Here is a 19,413-nt window from a genome sequence, read left to right as displayed (position 1 = left end):
TATGAATACAGTAAATGATAGATTTATGTAATACATCTTTTATTATTACAATACCGGTATCTATGTAGTATGAGTCTTTTTGTGTCAACGCTGATAATTGATTTAAAGCCACGTGTCCCCTTTTTCTTTCTCTTTTTCATTTTTAGGTATGTGTGTGTGTTTGTGTGTCTGTGTGTCCGTGTAGAAGCGCGGTCCCCACCCCCAAGCATTCATCACTGGTCCAGACTATTGCGTGTCTTCCTCAGAGCATGACCTCTCAGACAGAACAAGCTGTTTGCATTGTGTTTCTTTATATAGGCCACTCAACTGGCCTTTTATACAAGGCCTCCCTGTACCAATGCTTCTATTTAGTGCTGGGAGTCTTCAGTGGGTTTATCAGGCTTCTTTTCATTCTCCTCCTCAGTCAAAAGGCAAGGACCCCCTGCTGAGGAGAGAGGGACGTGCGCACACACACACACACACACACACACACACACACACACACACACACACACACACACACACACACACACACACACACACACACGCACCCCAGAGTTTCCGTTGAACGTCCTGTATCCGTCTATGAGGACCAGACTGAATGTTACATCAATTCACAAATTTAAACAAATATCAAACTAGGCAGTGCTGAATCAATGTTACTGCATTGCCTATTTCTCACCTCAAACGTTTTCAGAAACATATGTTACTGTTTAGCGTTAGAACAAAAGGTTGTTTGCCATTTACATTCAACAGAGTAATAAAATAAGGTACAAAGAACTGAAGATGACACACAAACATGGCCGGCCATTCATTTGAATGAAATTTGGTCTAGCATAATAAATCATACAGTAGCTCTGTTTCATTATATTGTTGGTTGAAATTGTTAGTACTTAAGATGGGACTTATCTATAGTATGTCCCCATTATGGCCAAGGATGCATATGCTCTAAATGTTTGAAATCATAATTTTCATTTCAGCTAGTGTTAAGTTGACAATGACTATGTGAACCACTAAAAAAAGGTAAAACCAAAGAAATCGTTTTTTCGAGGAGTTTGACTTTCAGTGTGGACATCTGGATATTGAAATCATATTCGACACTAAATAGCCCAGCAGTGTCCAAGAATTTCATAACAAAGGGCAGGTGTTACACAACTTACTACAGAGGCTTCCATTTATAGGAGTGAAATTTGAGTGATATTATTTTTTGTGTCTGTCCACAGTAATACTTGGCAGTTTATTGTAATCCTGTCTGTTTCTGTGAGTTTTTTGTTGTTAACTTGAGTACAGATGGGCAGATTTGCATCAAACTAGGTGGGAATGATCAGCAGCCTGCCCAGAAAAGATGATTACGTTGTGGGCCAAAAAGGTCAAATATCAAGGTCACGATCGAGAGACAAAGCGCAAGGGATGTTGGTGTGGGCAGGGTTTGCACCCCCAGGTTCATTTGAAAATGATCTTTTGCTGCGGTGGATGTAGGTCTTCTGACCTGTGTATTTTTGCTGAAACACTGCTGGTAAGCCTTGCAGGTAGTGGGGCTAGATGCAGAGTAAAGACACGTACGCCCACATACCAAGTGTGAAGGATACTGTCAATTTATTACTTTTATTACTATCGGCCAAAATGTGTGCTGTGTGCTAAGAAAGGCAGTGTGACATGAAAGCAGAGTGTGTAAAAGATTATGCAAACCCAAGACAAAAGGTACAAACATAGATACATGCTAAACGTGTGCATATTTAAAAATATATATTTTTAGCAGTTTAAAAAAAAAGTTTTCAGTGACAGAATAGTGTAAAGTAATGCAAGAAATAAAAATGCTGTTACATAAATACACTTGGTAGGTTTAGGCCTGCGCCTGCTGAGGAGAAATGTTATACTATAAAAAAATAAACGTTTTTAAAAATAGATTTTTGGAGGTTGTAAATCGATGCAGAATCGTAGAAGATAAGAATTGCGATTCTTATGTGAATCGATTTTTGTCCGCACCCCTATGAGAAGGAGCAAGTTAAAGACCGGAGGGAGAGAGACAGACAGAGACCACAGGGAGACGCAGAAAGGCAGAGATTGAGGGAAAACTAAAAGAGAATAGGAGATTTCAAGGTGAGGGGGTTTGATTTGTGCTACTCCTTCCCAATCCCATGTTAAAATGCTGAGGCCTTGCCTTGGATTGATAGAGTTGATAAGAAGTCAGGGGACCAGCTGATAGACGTGGAACAAGGAATGTTGGTTTGGGCATGGTTTGCACCCCCAGGTGCATTTGTTTAATTTCCTTCTGCTGTTGTGGATGTACATCTTCTGACCTGTGCGTTTGTTTGTGTTGTCATAATGTTGCCCTTACCTTGTTTATTGACTAGAGTTCAATAAACACTTGTAAATCGCTCTGGATAAGAGCGTCTGCTAAATGCCTAAATTGTAATACTGAAACACTGCCGGCAAGCCTTGCCGGTAGCCAGGCTAGATTCAGAGTAAAGACACATGCAGCCACATACAAAGTCTGAAACATACTATAAATATTTATATTTATATAATTTAATTGACCAAAATTAATTATTAACTTTTTCATTCTTTTTGAAAAAGTTTTACTCCCAATTTAGTAATTGCCAATCCTCAGTTTAGTCCCTGTCACTGCCAACCCCTACAGTTGGTCTTGGGGAGGTTGTAGATAGACAACCACATCTCCTCAGGTCAGGTGCTTCTTTTCACCTGACAGTGAGGAGTTTCACTGGGAGGTCATAACATGTGTGGAGGAACACGCCATCCCTCCCAATTCCACTCACTGCTTAACATTCACCCTGACCAGCTTGTGGGAGTCGCTAGTGCAGCGTCAGAGATCGCACTCCCCTGCCGGCTTCCCACTCGCAAACACGGCCAGTTGTGATCGTTGGAGTGCCCAGCCACGCTGGAGGAACCGTGGAAGACCAGCCTTCACAGTGGCGGTGCAGGTACATTGCCCCTGCACCATCTGTACGCCCCTTGTCTCTCTGTATTATCAACTTCCGGAAGGATCCTGGTAAAACCACAGAATGACTTAAAGTTTCACATTTGTATCCAGTTATTTTCATATCATCCAGAAAAGCAGTGGAGGGGAGATAAAGTTGAAGGTGAAAACCTTAAACAAGTTGTCTCTCATGTTTCTCTCCTGTATAATAAATGCTTTATGTCTGTATCTACAGTAGCAGGACAGAATGTGAAATGGAACGAGGGAAAGAAAGTCTGAGAAGGAGCCGGAGGGAGAGACAAAGAGAGAGGGAGAGAGCATAGGGAGAAGTAGAGAGGCAGAGATGGAGGCAGAACAGAAAGAGAATAGGAGATTGCAAGGTGAATAAGGTATGTATGTGTGTTGGTTTGTGCAGAAAGGCTGAGGCCTTGCCTGTCTTGCATTGATAGTTGATAAGAAGTCAGGGGACCAGCTTCCTCTCCTCTGCTCTCCTCTTCTGATTTCTGATCGATTTCATATGTTCTGACATAGAGAAAAGCAAGTCACAAAATCTACAAAATTATGAAATATGCATCTCAAAGATGTCTGTTGTGAATGTTGCCAATTTATATGGTAAGAAGCGAGGAGGAATGCCCACACATTTCTTATGTGTAACTGCTGCCATGCTGAGCGCTGATCATGTTTATTAGAATGTCTAGTAGTAGTATCTATATTTCTCGATTAAGGCCTTCTTTGTTAAACCTATAGCTATTATTTTTCTTTCTTTCATATTAGAACAAAAATTCTGTTGCTAGGCAATTTTAGCCAAAAGTCTACTCACAAGCTAAAATTCTGTTGCTAAGCAATATTAGCCAAAAGTCTACTCGCAGGCTGGAATAGTGTTTTGTTGCCAGGCAACTTCAACTTATTGAACACTTTATCAGGAAGCATTGGGGAACTATTAGGCCGGTTGTTACACTCTGACCAAACTACAAAGCTTGTGAATAAGATGCTGAATGTAAATCCAACCCTACATTTTACCTGACCCTCCACCTCATTGCAGACCTCATTGCTAACCCTAAACTCAAAATGTAGAAGAAGAAAAAAACATTGATGTGTGAAGGAATGGCAATGTTGTCTTGCTGTTGGGTGAGAAACATCTATTGGGTCCTCTTGATTTCAATAACCCAGGTCTTCTACATGATGGCTCTGGTTGGGGAGTCGTGCCCTGAGTGTATTTGTGTTTGGGATAAGATGTTAGATGATGCTTCCTCACCCAAGCAAATAACCAAACAAACAAACAACGAGCTATGCTCCAAGGATGTGTGTGCGTGCGCGTGTATGTGCATGCGTGCATGTATGTATGCATGTGTCTTGTTACTCCCAGAAGGAGCGTGACTAGTGAGTTAATCCGTCCGCCAGCGCCGCTGCATGACACAAAGCTCTCTCTTTTTCTCTCTAAATTCATCTCCCTTTCTCCTTCTCTCTCTCTCTCCCTCTCTCTCTCTCTAATGCCTAATCAAGTTTGTATCAAGCTAAATAATGCCGTAGCGTGAAATTGGAGTCTCCAGTCAAAAGCACTCCCCAGCCTGTACTACAAGAGAAGGCAATTAAGTATCACTCCACCCCACTCACTCCTCCACCCTCTAGTCTTTTTGTCGTGTGTGTGTGTGTGTGTGTGTGTGTGTGTGTGTGTGTGTGTGTGTGTGTGTGTGTGTGTGTGTGTGTGTGTGTGTGTGTGTGTGTGTGTGTGTGTGTGTGTGTGTGTGTGTGTGTGTGTGTGTGTGTGTGTGTGTGTGTGTGTGTGTGTGCGCGTGTGCGCGTGCGCATTTGCGTGCATGCGTGCGTGTGTGCGCATCCTTCTGGATCTAGTTAGGGTATGCTTGGTACAATATCTTCCATCACTTTTATCAAATGTTATTTTGTGTTGGCGTCTGACTTAAAGTGTGTGTGCGTGTGTGTGTGTATGATCACGCGTTGTATCTGTCTAGGATGTTGGTGGAACTTTTAGCTCAGTTATTTTGGGAACCTTCCCCAGAGTGGAGGTACTCCAGAGGAATCCTCTCTCCTCCTCTCCGCTCCTGTCCTGTCCTGTCCTCCTCTCTGCTCCACTCCGCTTTTCTCCTCTCCTTGCCTCACTTCACCTCTCCTTGAATTTCCTCCTTCTGTTGTCTCCTTGCTGCTCTTCCCACATCCCCTCAATGCCCTCCTCTCCTCTCCTCTCCTCTCCTCAGTTGTCTCTCTTACCCACACTCTCTGACAGACTGAAAAACATGTCAGTTCAGAGAGGCTCTTTAATCTCAAGCTGTGTTGTTTGGCCCTGAACATCGTGTGTGTGTGTGTGTGTGTGTGTGTGTGTGTGTGTGTGTGTGTGTGTGTGTGTGTGTGTGTGTGTGTGTGTGTGTGTGTGTGTGTGTGTGTGTGTGTGTGTGTGTGTGTGTGTGTGTGTGTGTGTTGATCCACGCTGTCTTGGTGTTGAGAGAGGTGGATTTGTTGTGAGTTGATAAGCAGCTCTTGGTGTGTGTGGTATTGTTAGCAAAGGCAGCGAAGGAGGAACGGAGAGGAAAACTTAAGAGACTTGACATTAGTCCTCAGTGCACGCTCACACACACTTCTCACACATAGTGCAGTCTTTTTAAAAGGGTAAAAAGTGTAATAGTTCATAATTCATGTTGTGTCTCTGTTCTATTAATGCTCTCAGTCAGAAGATCTTCAATGAACTATTTACATAAGAGGTTTTGATTGCCTGGCACAGCTCATAAAAAGGGTGTTCACTCTCCATTCCGACATCTCACCACTCCGACTAGTGGCTTCCGCGTGCGGTTAGGGTTAGGGTTCGTCAACGTCGGAAAGGCGACATGTCGGAAAGGAGAAATGCACCCCATAAAAAGTAGAGACAAAAACAGAGAGAGAGAGGGAGAGAGTTGGTGTTCATTATTATTATCGTTGTGCTTTTCCTTCTTTCTGGCTCTTTGATTTTATGTTGTTTATACACGTATTGTCATTATTATTAGTGTTGTAATTGTTGTTTTTTTAATAACAAAGATATTATCAGTCTCCACCTCACCCCTAGCACTAATTTGTTTCTATTAGCACTTCTTGTCTATTTACATACAGTTAGTTATGTTATAGATGTATGCTGTTTGTTTGCTTGTTGATAGATGCTAAGTATGCTATTTGTTCAAATGGATTTTAGACAAATGGATTTTATGTTTACTAGCTATCTTAGTTAGTTTGTAGAATTACATTTTCTTCGCACTCTATTTACTTAACTGCTTTTTACCTTGTTATTTGTTAACAAGGGTTCATGCTGTTACTCCGATATTGCACTTTGCAAGTTGCTCTGTTTAGAGCGTCTGCTGAACGCAATTATTGCAATAATTACTAAATTGCAATTATGTATTTAATAATACTTGTGTTATTACCTGAAGATGTATATGTTTGCTTTGACAATGTGAGCATTATCTCTTCTAATGACGTTCTTGAAATTGAAATCTGAATGGAGAGGACAAACAGGATGGACAGGTCTGGAAGATGGAGGCCTGAAGACAGTGAGGACAGCTGCTAGAAAAACAAATGAACAGGGACACTGGAGCTGGAAGGAAAAAGAAGAATGAGTGAGTGCGGAGAACAACAGAGGAGTGACAGAGAAAGACTAAGATAAACAAAAGACAGGAAAAGCAAGAGAGGAAGAGCGGAGTGACCGCTGACGAAGGAATCGGAAACAGAGGGAGGAAATGGGAGAGGAGGGGGATCAGGGAGGACCATTGAGGAGCCATTTGGGTCCATTTTAACATTCTCAGAGTTAAATTAACACTGAGGAATTTTCTGTGTGAGGAACGAAGAGAAGACAGGGTGGGTGGGGGGCTGGGGGTCAGGAAAAAGAGATAGAGAGCGTGACGGACCTTATCCGCCAGGCTTTGTGTTGTTGTGGTTGTTGTTCTTTCTCTTTGCCATCCATCTAAGCCCTCTGTTGCGTCTGCCTCTCCACACACACAAACGCACGCACACATACGCTCGCCTGGTGCTTCTGACAAATGGCACAGTGCTTGCCATGTGTGTGTGTACATGTGTGTGTGTGTGTGTTATGTGTTTTAAGGCTGTTTTGTGTCAGAAGGCAGGCAAGCAGAGAGCGCGGTTTCACTGCTGATAAAAGTATTTGGTTAATCAGCTTCTGTCCCCGGCCCCTGGATAGAAGCGCGCGCGCGTGTGTGTGAGGGCAGCCCATTGAAGTTGGGGGCTCCCGGGGGGCAGGGGGCTGGTGATTGCGATTGGCATCAACTCTCGGCCAGTGGCGTCGCAGAGTCACCCCGTAGGGAATGAGAGGACAGCCAATGAGAGGGTCCCTCCGGAATGAGGGAGGGAATGGTTGATGGAAAGTGGGTTGGGGTGAAATGGGGAGGGAGAAGGTGAGGGGACCTCAGAAAAAAGAGGAAGAATGTCTAGGATGAGAGAGAGTGTGAGAGAGGGAAGGAGTGAGTATGATAAAGATGGCGAGAGATGGGGGAAATGGAAAGAAAGAGAGAGGCCGGGAGGAGGAAAGAGGAAGAGAGAGAGGGGGAGGAGGAATTGAGAGAGAGAGAGAGAGAGAGATTACGGGGACACAGAAAACTGGAGAGACTGTCGGCAAACGACAATCACACTCCTTGACTCCTGTCCAGCGGCAATTGTCACTTGCCCCTCCCCTCTGGGCACAGAGCCAGCCTATCATTGGCTGCACTGACCCACATCCCGCCTCCCTGGGCCCCTCTGGCCAACGCATGATTGGCCACGGTGACCCGTTTGTCAAAGAGAAGCAGGGACGCCAGAGAACTAAGGCAGCCAGGGGAATAAGTGGCCCTGATAGTGTGTGTGTGTGTGTGTGTGTGTGTGTGTGTGTGTGTGTGTGTGTGTGTGTGTGTGTGTGTGTGTGTGTGTGTGTGTGTGTGTGTGTGTGTGTGTGTGTGTGTGTGTGTGTGTGTGTGTGTGTGTGTGTGTGTGTGTGTGTGTGTGCGTGCGCGTCTTGTGTATTGGGGAAAAAAAGACAAAGCTTTTTTTTTTAGAGAGAGAGAGAGTATATCTGCAGGCAGGGAGGGGGGGAGAGAGACAGCGATTTAGACAAAGGGTAGAAGGATGGGGGATGAGGGGTACGGGTTGCAAGGGAGGATCTGGGGAGAGATGGAGAGATGGAGAGAGTGTAGACTTGCACAACAAGCGAGGGAGAGGTGGATCATTGAGCTGTTGTGTGTGGTTGTGTGTGTGTGGTTGTGCGTGCGTGCGTGCGTGCGCGTGCGCAGGTATGTATGTGCAGGTATGTATGTGCAGCTATATGATTAATGACACTGGCAACTGTGTAAATATTTGTTTATCAGAACATCATGATGCAAGACCCAACTTAACCCTCTTCTGGCTGTTATTATATTCCTCTCCTCTCCTCTCTACGTTAACACACCTCACATCACAATACATGTTCACTGAACATTTTACAGTGATTAGCCGTTATTAATCTGTGTGTGTATTTGTACTGTGCACGTGCGTGTTTATGGCAGTGGATAATGGTTATCTTTTTGACGCATGCATTGACTTTGTGTTCAGGCACCAAGTGCTTGTGATGCTGTCCATATAGCAGAGACAAGAGTTAACAACACACACGCACGCACGCACGCACGCACGCACGCACGCACACGCACGCACACGCACACGCACACGCACACACACACACTTATAGAGTTGGATTCAAACATTCTCTGCTATAAACACTGGACTGATGCTCCCATTGTGCTGTCCTCTACAGTGTTCATGTTTACACACAGAAGAAGAGCAGATGAGGTCAAAACCTTATACCTCTGTCTGACCTCAGCACAAGCAGTCTTAGAGCGTGCACACACACACACACACACACACACACACACACACACACACACACACACACACACACACACACACACACACACACGCGCGTGCGCACACACGGCACACGGCACAAACACACACAATCCCATGGGTTAATAGAGGCAGGAAGATTGAACATTGCCACGACTTGGAGAACAGTTCATTATGCATGTTTTTAGAGAGATTAATTGTTCAGTGTGTATGCATATGTGCATGTGAGAGAGAGAGAGAGTAGGTGCATTGGCTTGTATCTGCTTGCACTCCTGGGCTTCACAGCAGCTCCCTGTTTGCTTTGCTTTGTGCCCAACACACACACACACACACACACACACACACACACACACACACACACACACACACACACACACACACACACACACACACTCCGTGTTTCTGTCACTGCTAAATTGAGCCGTTGTGTTTGTCATGTTGTTGTTTCATCTCCAGCCCACCTCTGTCTCACTGATTATTGGCTCGCCAACAGCTACTCTACCTGTGTGTGTGTGTGTGTGTGTGTGTGTGTGTGTGTGTGTGTGTGTGTGTGTTTTTGTGTGTGTGGGTACACCTTAACACTGCTTAGCAAGGCTCTGAAGCGCTAATAGCATCTCTTTTTCTCTGTCTCTCTTTTCTCCTTCTCAAGTGGAGCAGCAATTAACAGAGACGACTTTGGGTAATCTAGGAATAAATTATGCCTGTGTGTGTGTGTGTGTGTGTGTGTGTGTGTGTGTGTGTGTGTGTGTGTGTGTGTGTGTGTGTGTGTGTGTGTGTGTGTGTGTGTGTGTGTGTGTGTGTGTGTGTGTGTGTGTGTGTGTGTGTGTGTGTGTGTGTGTGAGAGAGAATTCCAGTGGGAGGGCTTTGTTTCTTAACTCTTTTAATACAAGGTTAAATGAGGAGACAACAAACGATAAAATCTGTAGTGTTAATTTAACCACCTGAACCCTAGCACGCCTATTCTGGGGGGAACATATGCCAAAAATAGCAGACCTACAAGCTCACACGTTGTTAGCTTATAGATCGGCTAAGAATAGAGGGTTTAAGTGGTTAACTCTTTAACTACATTTCCTGTGCAGATATCCTATATGAGGTTCAAATGAAGGTTGGAGTGAGCAGTTGATGATGAGGAGGGGAAATGAACAGAATGAATACTAGAACAAATAAAAAGCAGAAAGGCAGTAATCGTCCATTTTCTAATGAGGCTTGACTAGTCTAAGCTAAGTTACACTTTAGTTGTGCGCTGGTGCCGTACACCGGAAATAGCGGATCTACAAGCTCACAAGTTGTATATCTGCTATCTTTGGTGCGCAACACCGGCACACAACTAAGTATAAATCATCGGAGGTGGAGAATAAATAGGTGTTCACACAAATGTGTGTGAACCAATGACACACATGCATGATCACAAACTTACATTCACAAAGGAAGTCTTTCTTACCTGTACCGATTCATGTGTTCACTTCATTCCATCTATCCCTTTCTCCCTTACTGCCATCATGCTGTGAGACACACACACACACACACACACACACTCACTCACTCACTCACTCACTCACTCACTCACTCACTCACTCACTCACTCACTCACTCACTCACTATTTCATACTAATTTTCTTATCTAAAATGTACATTACATTAACATGTAAGGCTACACACACACAAACACACACACACACACACACACACACACACACACACCCTCCCACAGACCCCCTGGTGTGCGCAGGGTTCACAGTAGCGGTGTGTGTGTGTCTCCTGAGGCAACAGAGGGAGGATATGTGAATCTAAATAAAGCTATGTGTGCTTGGCTAATGAAACACACTGTATTCCCTACAGTCTCATCAGGAAAAAATAGGCTTTTATTAGAAGTGGAGCGACCACTGCTTCTGTTCCTTCTAATGACCAGAGAATATGGGGAGTGCATGACCTAATCGTACCGGCTTCTTTTTATGCCGTTTCTCATGGAAATAAAATAGATCTGTTATTCAAATGGCTCACGTCCAATGACCAACTCTTTTCTGAGAACACAGCATGTGTGCAATAATGACCATTATGTACACCAACAATGCAATGTCTAAGGAGAACTGTTTTCATCGGTAGCTCTCTTCTCTTCTCTTTTCTTCTCTTCTCTTCTCTTCTCTTCTCTTCTCTTCTCTTCTCTTCTCTTCTCTTCTCTTCTCTTCTTCTATACTTTATTTTCCTTCTTCTCTTCTTCTCTTGCTTTTCCTGCATCTCGACTCTTTATTTTACTGCTTCTCCCTCTACTCGCTCTCTCCCCCTCTCCCTTTGCACCTCTCTGTCTGTCTGTCTGTCTGCTGTATTTGGCAGACAGGTTATTCTTGGTGTGAGGTCTCTATTCTCACCGGTCTCCTTTCACACAGGCATACACTTTGAGGAGTTTACACGCACACACACACAGCTCTGCAGTGTCTATTCTTTTCGCCTATTCGTGTGTGTGTGTGTGTGTGTGTGTGTGTGTGTGTGTGTGTGGGGGGGTGCGTATGTTCAGAGATCTATTGGTGGCCCACACTTTGGTCCACATCTGGCCTTCTGAACCAGGTCCAGTCCCAGCCCAGTAGAACTAGCCCAGTCCCAGCCCAGTAGGACTAGCCCCATCCCAGTAGGACTAGCCAAGCCCTCCTAGCCCAGTAGGACTATCACAGTCCAAGATCAATAGGACTAGCCCAGTCCCAGGCCAGCGAAGCCTAGACCACTGGTCTAGAGAGACAAAACGTCTCTCTAATCACAAAAAATATTTGAAATATATCCTTGGCTGAGTTTGTGTTATTGTGGTGTGCTTTTGCAACAACATGAATTAAGAAAACGTACAGAAATGTGTTTCATTAGAAAGGGTGCAGAGTGTAAACTGTGATTGAGTGGACTGGAATTTATTAGAATAGTGGAGAGTGGCAGGATATTTTTACTGGTGTTTATTTATTCATAGCTGGTGTTATTTATACATTGTCTGCTGGTTTGCCTGCTCTCTGCTGATATGTAGGAAACTAATGGTGTGTATTGCTATTTGATCCCACTACCGTTTCTACCTCCTGCTATGGGTTCTTTCTGCAATCTCACTACACACAGTCTACAACTGTCTAGTCCAGTGGTTCCCAAACAGTGAGCCGGGACCTATTTTAGGGTCAAGGGCCCATTTCTATGGGTCGCAAATAAATAAGCACCCCCCCCCCTTGTTTTTTTGCATTATCACATTTTTTTGCGTTATTATTTTTAAAATATTTTCAAAAATCTTAAAAGAAATCTTAAAAGAAATCCCTTTTATCCCAGTGGCAATTGTCTATGTAATCCTGGGCACTACCTTCCCTTTGCCAACCTAGGGAGGCCAGGGCCAAGCTCATGCCTCCTTCAATGCATGAGAGCCAACTGACCTTCTTGTCACCTGACAGGGGAGAGTTTCCCTGGTTGGACGTAGCGTGTGGAAGGAACACGTTATTCCAACCAGTTCCTTTCCCCTCCATCAGGTGCCCCGGCTGGCCAGGGGGAGGCAGTATAGTGACCAGGACTACTGCATGTTTTTGTAAGGGTACCTACCTTAAGGTAACACGGGGAGAACAGGCAAACTCCAGACAGAGAGGCCCTTTCGCCAACCCCACCTAGGGTATGGGCACTGATGACGCGGAGGAGAGAACACGCCCCCAGCGCCCACAGCGTCCCCTGTGGGAATCGAACCCAGGACCTTCTAGCTGTGAGGCGAGAGCACTACCAACAAAATGAATTTTCTTATTTCTTAGGGGGCACGGTGGCGCACCCCTAAGAAATAAGAAAATTCATTTTTTTTTAAATTAATGTCAGACATTTTCAAAAACAACAATAAAAATCCATGAATATAAAAAACTTATTGTGAAAATAGCACATCAGATGGTTCTTGAGAACACACACACACACACACACACACACACACACACACACACACACACACACACACACACACACACACACACACACACACACACACACACACACACACACACACACACACACACACACACACACACACAGAGATTGTGTGCATTTATAGATAGATGTTCATAATGCATTAGACATTCCCTTCCTCACTACCTCAAGGTGCCTTGCCTTTTGCCAGGCTGCAGTTGTAAATAAGAATTTGTTCTTAATCTTGCCTGCCTGGTTAAATAAAGGTAAAATTGCAGTGTAATGCAGGATGGTATAATAGCCTTGATTAGTAACCATCGATTGTACCCTACTTTTCATAATACATTGTGGGGTCCATTTACTCATATTTACTCATTTGGTCTTATTGGTGACTTTGCTCACCAGTTCCTGTAAACTACAGTATGTGGTCTCAACAGCATTTTCAAATTTTCAATTTAATGCATTGCTGGATTGACCCGCGGGCGGCTGCAGCCTTATTGCACGTGACGGCACGCAGGAATTCAATGCTGAATGTATGTGAACAAGAACATACTGTCTTCCCTTTGTATTGGTACTTGTATCATGACTTCACAAGTGTCAGTACACAGTAAAGAAGAAAATCCAGGGTATCGATAGCCGAGTGGTTATGGCACACCACGTATGCTTACCACATATGCTCTGATGCCTGACAGCGAGTCCCAGAATCGATTCCCGAGCCCGGCAGACCTTTTCTGCATGTCATCTCCCTGCTCTCTCTTCCTGTTTCCTGTCTCTCTTCATTGTGCACAATAAAGGCAGAAAAAGCCCCAATTTAATTTAGTCATTTAACTCAGAGATAATACCGGAGTTAAATAACACCCTCAAACGGACTCTTACGGCTCCGTTTGTTTACATTTGTATACTCTCAGTGTTAAAAATTGATAAATTAAATCTTAAGGATTTTACTGTATATATTCTGCACCAGTGTCACTGAGCCCACACTTCCTGTAGCCTGCCCTACAGCTAATGTAAGGGGATATGTAAACAATGTGATTCTGATGTAAACATATTAAGTATATTTTTGGGGTTTGTTGTTGATTTGTTTGTTTGGCACTGGTTCCGTCCTAGGGCTGGATGTGTTTGTGTGGGAGGATGGGCCTGCAAAGCCCTGGAGCGTGAGTGTGAGAGAGAGAGAGAGAGAGAGAGGGAGAGAGAGAGAGAGAATTCTTTTTCTATCCGTGTGTGTGTATGGTTGCCTGCAGGTTAGCAGTGGGAGGAGCAGCACTTTACTTGTTTGTTTTTTTGCGGTGGTGGAAAAGTAAAGCAAGCCAGCTGGGAAGAGCTTGTGAATCAATACTGTACCTCATCATCACCACCACCCACAGCAATTTAATGTATATTATTTAATGCATCAGTATTGGTCAAGACAATGTATAGCCTGACATAGACAACAGTTTTATCCAGTTTTATCCAACCTAAAAATGTATGGGAGGGTGAGCATGTAGGGCTTTTGTGCATTGCTCAACTGACACTTGGACAGGACATGTGGCTTTTGCAGGGTTCAAATTAAAGTCACATTTTTTTAGGAGCTTTCTTTCTTTTTTCTTTTTTTTTTACCAATAGGCCATTCTGCTGCCTATTAGGATGGACTAGTTAATTGACTAATTGAAAATTAATATAATTAGCAGTGGATATATATGGGGCACCCAGGTGGCTCACCTGGTAAGAGCAATGCACATACCACATAAATAATGGCCTAGTCAATCCTGCAGCTGGCCCGCATTTGAGTCCAACCCGATGCTCTTTGCTGCATGTCACCCCCCCCCCTTCTCTCTCTCTCTCCTGCTCTTCCTGTTTCTCTCTGTTCACTTTCTCTATCCAAAGTAAAGCAGAAATGCTGAAAGAATGATCTTAAACAACCGATATAGATAGCGAGCTGGATGGATGGATAGATACTTTATTGATCCAAAAGGAAATTCAGGTAATTCACATTGTGTGCATGTTTACAAGAAGGGCAATGAAGTACAACAAATAACTTATATATAATAACAAGTAATTTGTAATAACATTCAAGTAATTTAATAATTGGTTCATCATGTAAAAATTCTAAACAATATGTTCTATTTCCATCTTATGAAAAAAAAATCAGACCTCTGCGTGAACATATTAAGCACTTTCTTTTTTCTTTTCTTCTTACAAATCTCTTCATTACATTTTTGAGCAGATAGAAAAGACAGCATGTAGACAAAACCAATATGACAAAGAGGTCTGCGATTTTCTGACATAAACAACATAATTGACAACAGTAAAAAGTAAATAAAGACATAAGAAATTATACTATATATTATAGATCAGATAACACAGTCACACACTCTCACATTCAACCCATGACAAAGAAGACGGGGGGCTCTACTCAGAGTTAAATATTGAGTTGTTCTTCTTCAACAATAAGGGTGCCAATATGGTCCAATAATGGTTGCCATGTTTTGTGAAAGGATTTCAAGGATCCGCCAAGGGAGAACCTTATTCTCTGAAGTTTAATACAATTAGGCACTTTCAAGATGTAATTTTTCATAACTTAATTTTACTGTAATTTTTGTGGTATAATTCAGGGGTGGACAACTTTGTTGATGGAGAGGGCCGCTAAATGTCCACACTCACTCCAGGGGGACACATTGCGTATGCGCACCTGCACTCGCACCAGTAGTATACTGTAAACCTTATCACTCAAATAACCCATAAACAAATGTAATAATAAGGGATTAACGATTATTAGTCAGCGTAAACATTTTTTAGTAATACTATTGACTTAAATACAAATACATTGTACATAAAAAAATAACAATATCATTAGTCACATTCACATTAGATACTGATACACATTCTCAGTGATAGTTGTGCTCTTGCTGAATGCATTAAACAGTAAAATCTTACAATTCATTTGTAACTCTGAGAGTGTACATTTGCTTCCATTTGTACGCTTACAGAGTTAAATGAACGCTGAGGATTTTGCATTGTACAGGGAATAGACAGCATCTGAGTGTAGCGACCTCGTCTCTGCTACTGAGCTGTTTGTACTGGATGTGAGCAGCATTCTGATGATGTGACCACCTACTGTTCACAATCTCACACTGATTCCCTGTTGCCGTGTTTCATTTAACCACTTTCAAACTGGATATTTTGGGTCATTATAGGTGGAAATCGTAAAAACAAATTACGGATTTAAAAAAATAGAGAACATTTCAGATCTACAAGCTTGCGATGGCTTGTGATGTGACACGTCGTGAGCTTGTAGATCTGCTATTTTCGCTATTCATCGTAAGACAATATACATACAGTAGGGCTTAAGTGGATAAATTGTGCAATAAAAGGCATTTGTTTTATAACATTTCACATGGATGGAGTTGGGGCAGTGTGTCATTGTGGCTTCTTCGTGGTGTATGTTTGAGTACAGGTTTATACGTGTACTCAATGTCATTATATTCCATCCGCTGTACTCTACGTGCTGTCACATAGTGCTGCACACTGTAGCAGAGATGTTAGAAACATGTGGAAAAAGTGTGGTAACTAACAGGGCCGTTTCCTCGCCGGTCAACCTGTTACTGTATGATGTATTGTTGGTTTGGTTCCAGAGTGAAAATAAAGGAATGAATCAATGTTTTGGTAGGCTATGTCAGAGAGCAGGGCGATTGCCAACACTTTACTGGAATCCCATGACTCTTGTGTATGTGTGTGTGTGTGTGTGTGTGTGTGCGCGTGTGTGCACTCAAGCGCGCGGATTGGCGTGCAGACAGGGTTTGTGTGCTATATCGACACTAAAACTATATGGACGGTTGAAGGGAAGTCCAGCTCCCTGCTAGCGTTGGACAGCTGAAAATGATTTTTATTTGACTACTTTTTCAGGGCTGGATAAAGGTTAGCTTGCGTTCACAAAATCCTCAATGTCATATCACTCGTTAATCTAATAATGGAGTAATTAGACTGGATTATATGGCAATTGTGAGAGGTCAATTTCAAAAGTCACCATCAAGCCTGATTCATACTCCATAATACGAAGGTGTGGCTTACTGAAAATCAGTTCTTTTTGGCAATCCACATCATCTTGCGATGGAGTATAAATTCAGCATTACAGTAGAGTGTTATCATAATTTATACTCCTTCACACAACAGTGTCCTTGCCAAAAAGTACTGATCTACAAGTGAATAACTTGTAGATCTGTTAGATCAGTTCTTTTTGGCAGGAGACGCCTGACAAAAAGTTTCTTTAATAGAAGAGAAGAAAAGAAAAGAAAAGAAAAACAACAAGAAACGGGTAAAATGACAGACTAAAATAAAATAGAATGAAATGTTTATTATTACATTATTATTATTTAAAACCCACCAAAGGAATAGAAGTCTACACTCCACAAATCAAGGTTAAGATCAAACTAGGCACACCATAACAGTTTGGTGATTTATTACTTGTTTTGTCTTTGTGCGTCCATCCTTTTTGGCTTGGTTTGGAATAGCAACCCTCTACGGGGGAGAGTGAGAGGTGTGTGTGTGTGTGTGTGTGTGTGTGTGTGTGTGTGTGTGTGTGTGTGTGTGTGTGTGTGTGTGTGTGTGTGTGTGTGTGTGTGTGTGTGTGCGTGGGCGTGGTGATAAGAAGGTCTGATGAGAACTTGGAGTAGGTTGATGGACTATATGGGGGGGGGGGGGTCCTGGTGAGAGGTCAAGATGAGAGAAAAGCAGAGGGCTTTGAGCAGTGAAAGAGGGAGAGGTGAGAGCATTTGGGGAGAGAAAGGGGGGTGTACAGGAAGTCCCCATTGTGTGGTGGCTCCAGCCATTTCCTGTTTGTGTGGCAGCAGTACTTCCTCCTTCCGCTTGTACCCAGGAAGTCCCTGTCACATTCCAGCTCTGATCTTGTGTGTGTGTGTGTGTGTGTGTGTGTGTGTGTGTGTGTGTGTGTGTGTGTGTGTGTGTGTGTGTGTGTGTGTGTGTGTGTGTGTGTGTGTGTGTGTGTGTGTGTGTGTGTGTGTGTGTGTGTGTGTGTGTGTGTGTGTGTGTGTGTGTGTGCGTGCGTGCGTGCGTGCGTGCGTGCGTGCGCGAATGCATGCATACATGAGGAGAGTATTCTTTAGAAATAACAAGATTTATGCTTCCTTCAATGCAACTTACATGGTGAAAAAATACACCAAAGTGTGACAATAAGAACTTAAAAAAACAAGATAGAATACAAATACATAATCAGGTTATGAATCAAGGATATTAAGTAGTAATATAACTATAAATTACACAAATCTCTGCGTATAAAGTTTAAAATGTAAAACGTTTTAAAAAAATGTAGGTGTGCAAAATAAAAACATCAATACACATATACATTAGTGTAGTAGAGTATAACCGTAGACGATCACATACTATACAATTTAGAGTTTGGAATTACATTACATACAACTACAGTATATGTTATATATAGAAAATATGATATCCAGTAGTAAATGGATGAATACATTTGCAACTGGGATATACAGAACAATTCTCTGTGTCTGTATATCCCAACAACAACAACAATTTTATTTATTATTATTATGATTATTGGTCTACATTTATGCAGCAGAAGGATGACTAAAGTACATACATAGTGCAATAATAATACATTTAAAAAAAACTCAAATTTGGTGCATCTTCGGTCTTGACATGGCCCTGGTTTGGTTGTTGTTTGTTGGTTTTGAACAGGACTCAAATGGTTTTGATCTTAAATGCACTGTAAGATGGGCCATATGTTGGAATCCCTCCGCCTGTTATTTTTTTGCTGTGTATAAAAGGGTCCAGTCCTGACTTGCTGACACGCTGTCTCTCTTTTTCTCTCCAGCGGTGGACGAGGGGGAGTCGTCAGAGTGCGGTGGGACGTGGGATGAATCGACTGTCCAGACAGGTAGCGCATACACACATGCACTGTTATAGGAGCATTCCAACCAGTTTATACTGTATGTGCACCGCGCAAGCGCACACACACACACACACACACACACACACACACACACACACACACACACACACACACACGCACACACACACAAACAATTTCTAATATCAATTCCACATGGTCTGTAATGGCCTGCTCAGAGAGATATTGGGCAATGTTGGAAGGGGGAGAGAGATGAAGGTAGAGGGAAGGAGCGATGGGAAGATGGGGAGAGATGAGGATAGAGGGATGTGTAACGTTGAGGGAGGGAGAAACTGGAAGATGGGGAGAGATAAGGATAGAGGGATGGGTGACGGTAAGGGAGGGAGAAACTGGAAGATGGGGAGAGATAAGGATAGAGGGATGGGTGACGGTAAGGGAGGGAGAAAATGGAAGATGGGAGCAGGCGAATGAGGGGCAGCTAAACGGGAAAGAGAGAGAGTTAACTGGCAGTCTGAAGAATGAGATGTTCTTACCAGAGAGATGCTGAGAGAGGGATGAAAACATGAAGGATTAGAGAGGGAGAGACAGAACACTGGAGGGAGAGAAGAGGAAACATTTGTGTGCTTTCACAAGTCCCTGTAGTCTGGTGTTGTGCAGAGAGAGAGAGAGAGAGAGAGAGGGAAAGGAACTAAAGGGAGAGATGTGGTTGGTTTAACTATTCTTGGATTTCATTCTTCCTTGTGGTTTCATTGTCCCTTTCTCCCTCTTTCCTTCTCTCCTCCCCTTTGACTGGTTGGCCTCCAAGTGTTTAAACCGTACTAGCCTACTTGGCTACTGCCATGGCTACTTAAAAAATGAATAAAACCTCATCACTAGCCTTTTAGGAAAATTATAC

General features: G+C 43.1%; 1 protein-coding gene across 2 annotated transcripts in view; it reads left to right on the top strand.

Annotated features, from left to right (window-relative positions):
- Positions 1 to 19,413, top strand: part of znf423 (zinc finger protein 423) — a 207,048-nt gene that overhangs the window by 15,988 nt on the left and 171,647 nt on the right. For both annotated transcript variants that reach the window (XM_084059129.1, XM_084059128.1), the window contains exon 2: positions 18,483 to 18,545. In XM_084059129.1, the coding sequence (XP_083915255.1) occupies positions 18,483 to 18,545 (63 nt within the window). The remainder of the gene's footprint in view (positions 1 to 18,482; positions 18,546 to 19,413) is intronic.

Source organism: Gymnoscopelus microlampas, assembly GCF_963454915.1.
Source record: "Gymnoscopelus microlampas genome assembly, chromosome: 6".
Taxonomy (NCBI): domain Eukaryota; kingdom Metazoa; phylum Chordata; class Actinopteri; order Myctophiformes; family Myctophidae; genus Gymnoscopelus; species Gymnoscopelus microlampas.
The sequence above is the reverse complement of the archived record's forward strand: the minus strand, read 5'-3'. Positions and strand labels throughout refer to the sequence as shown.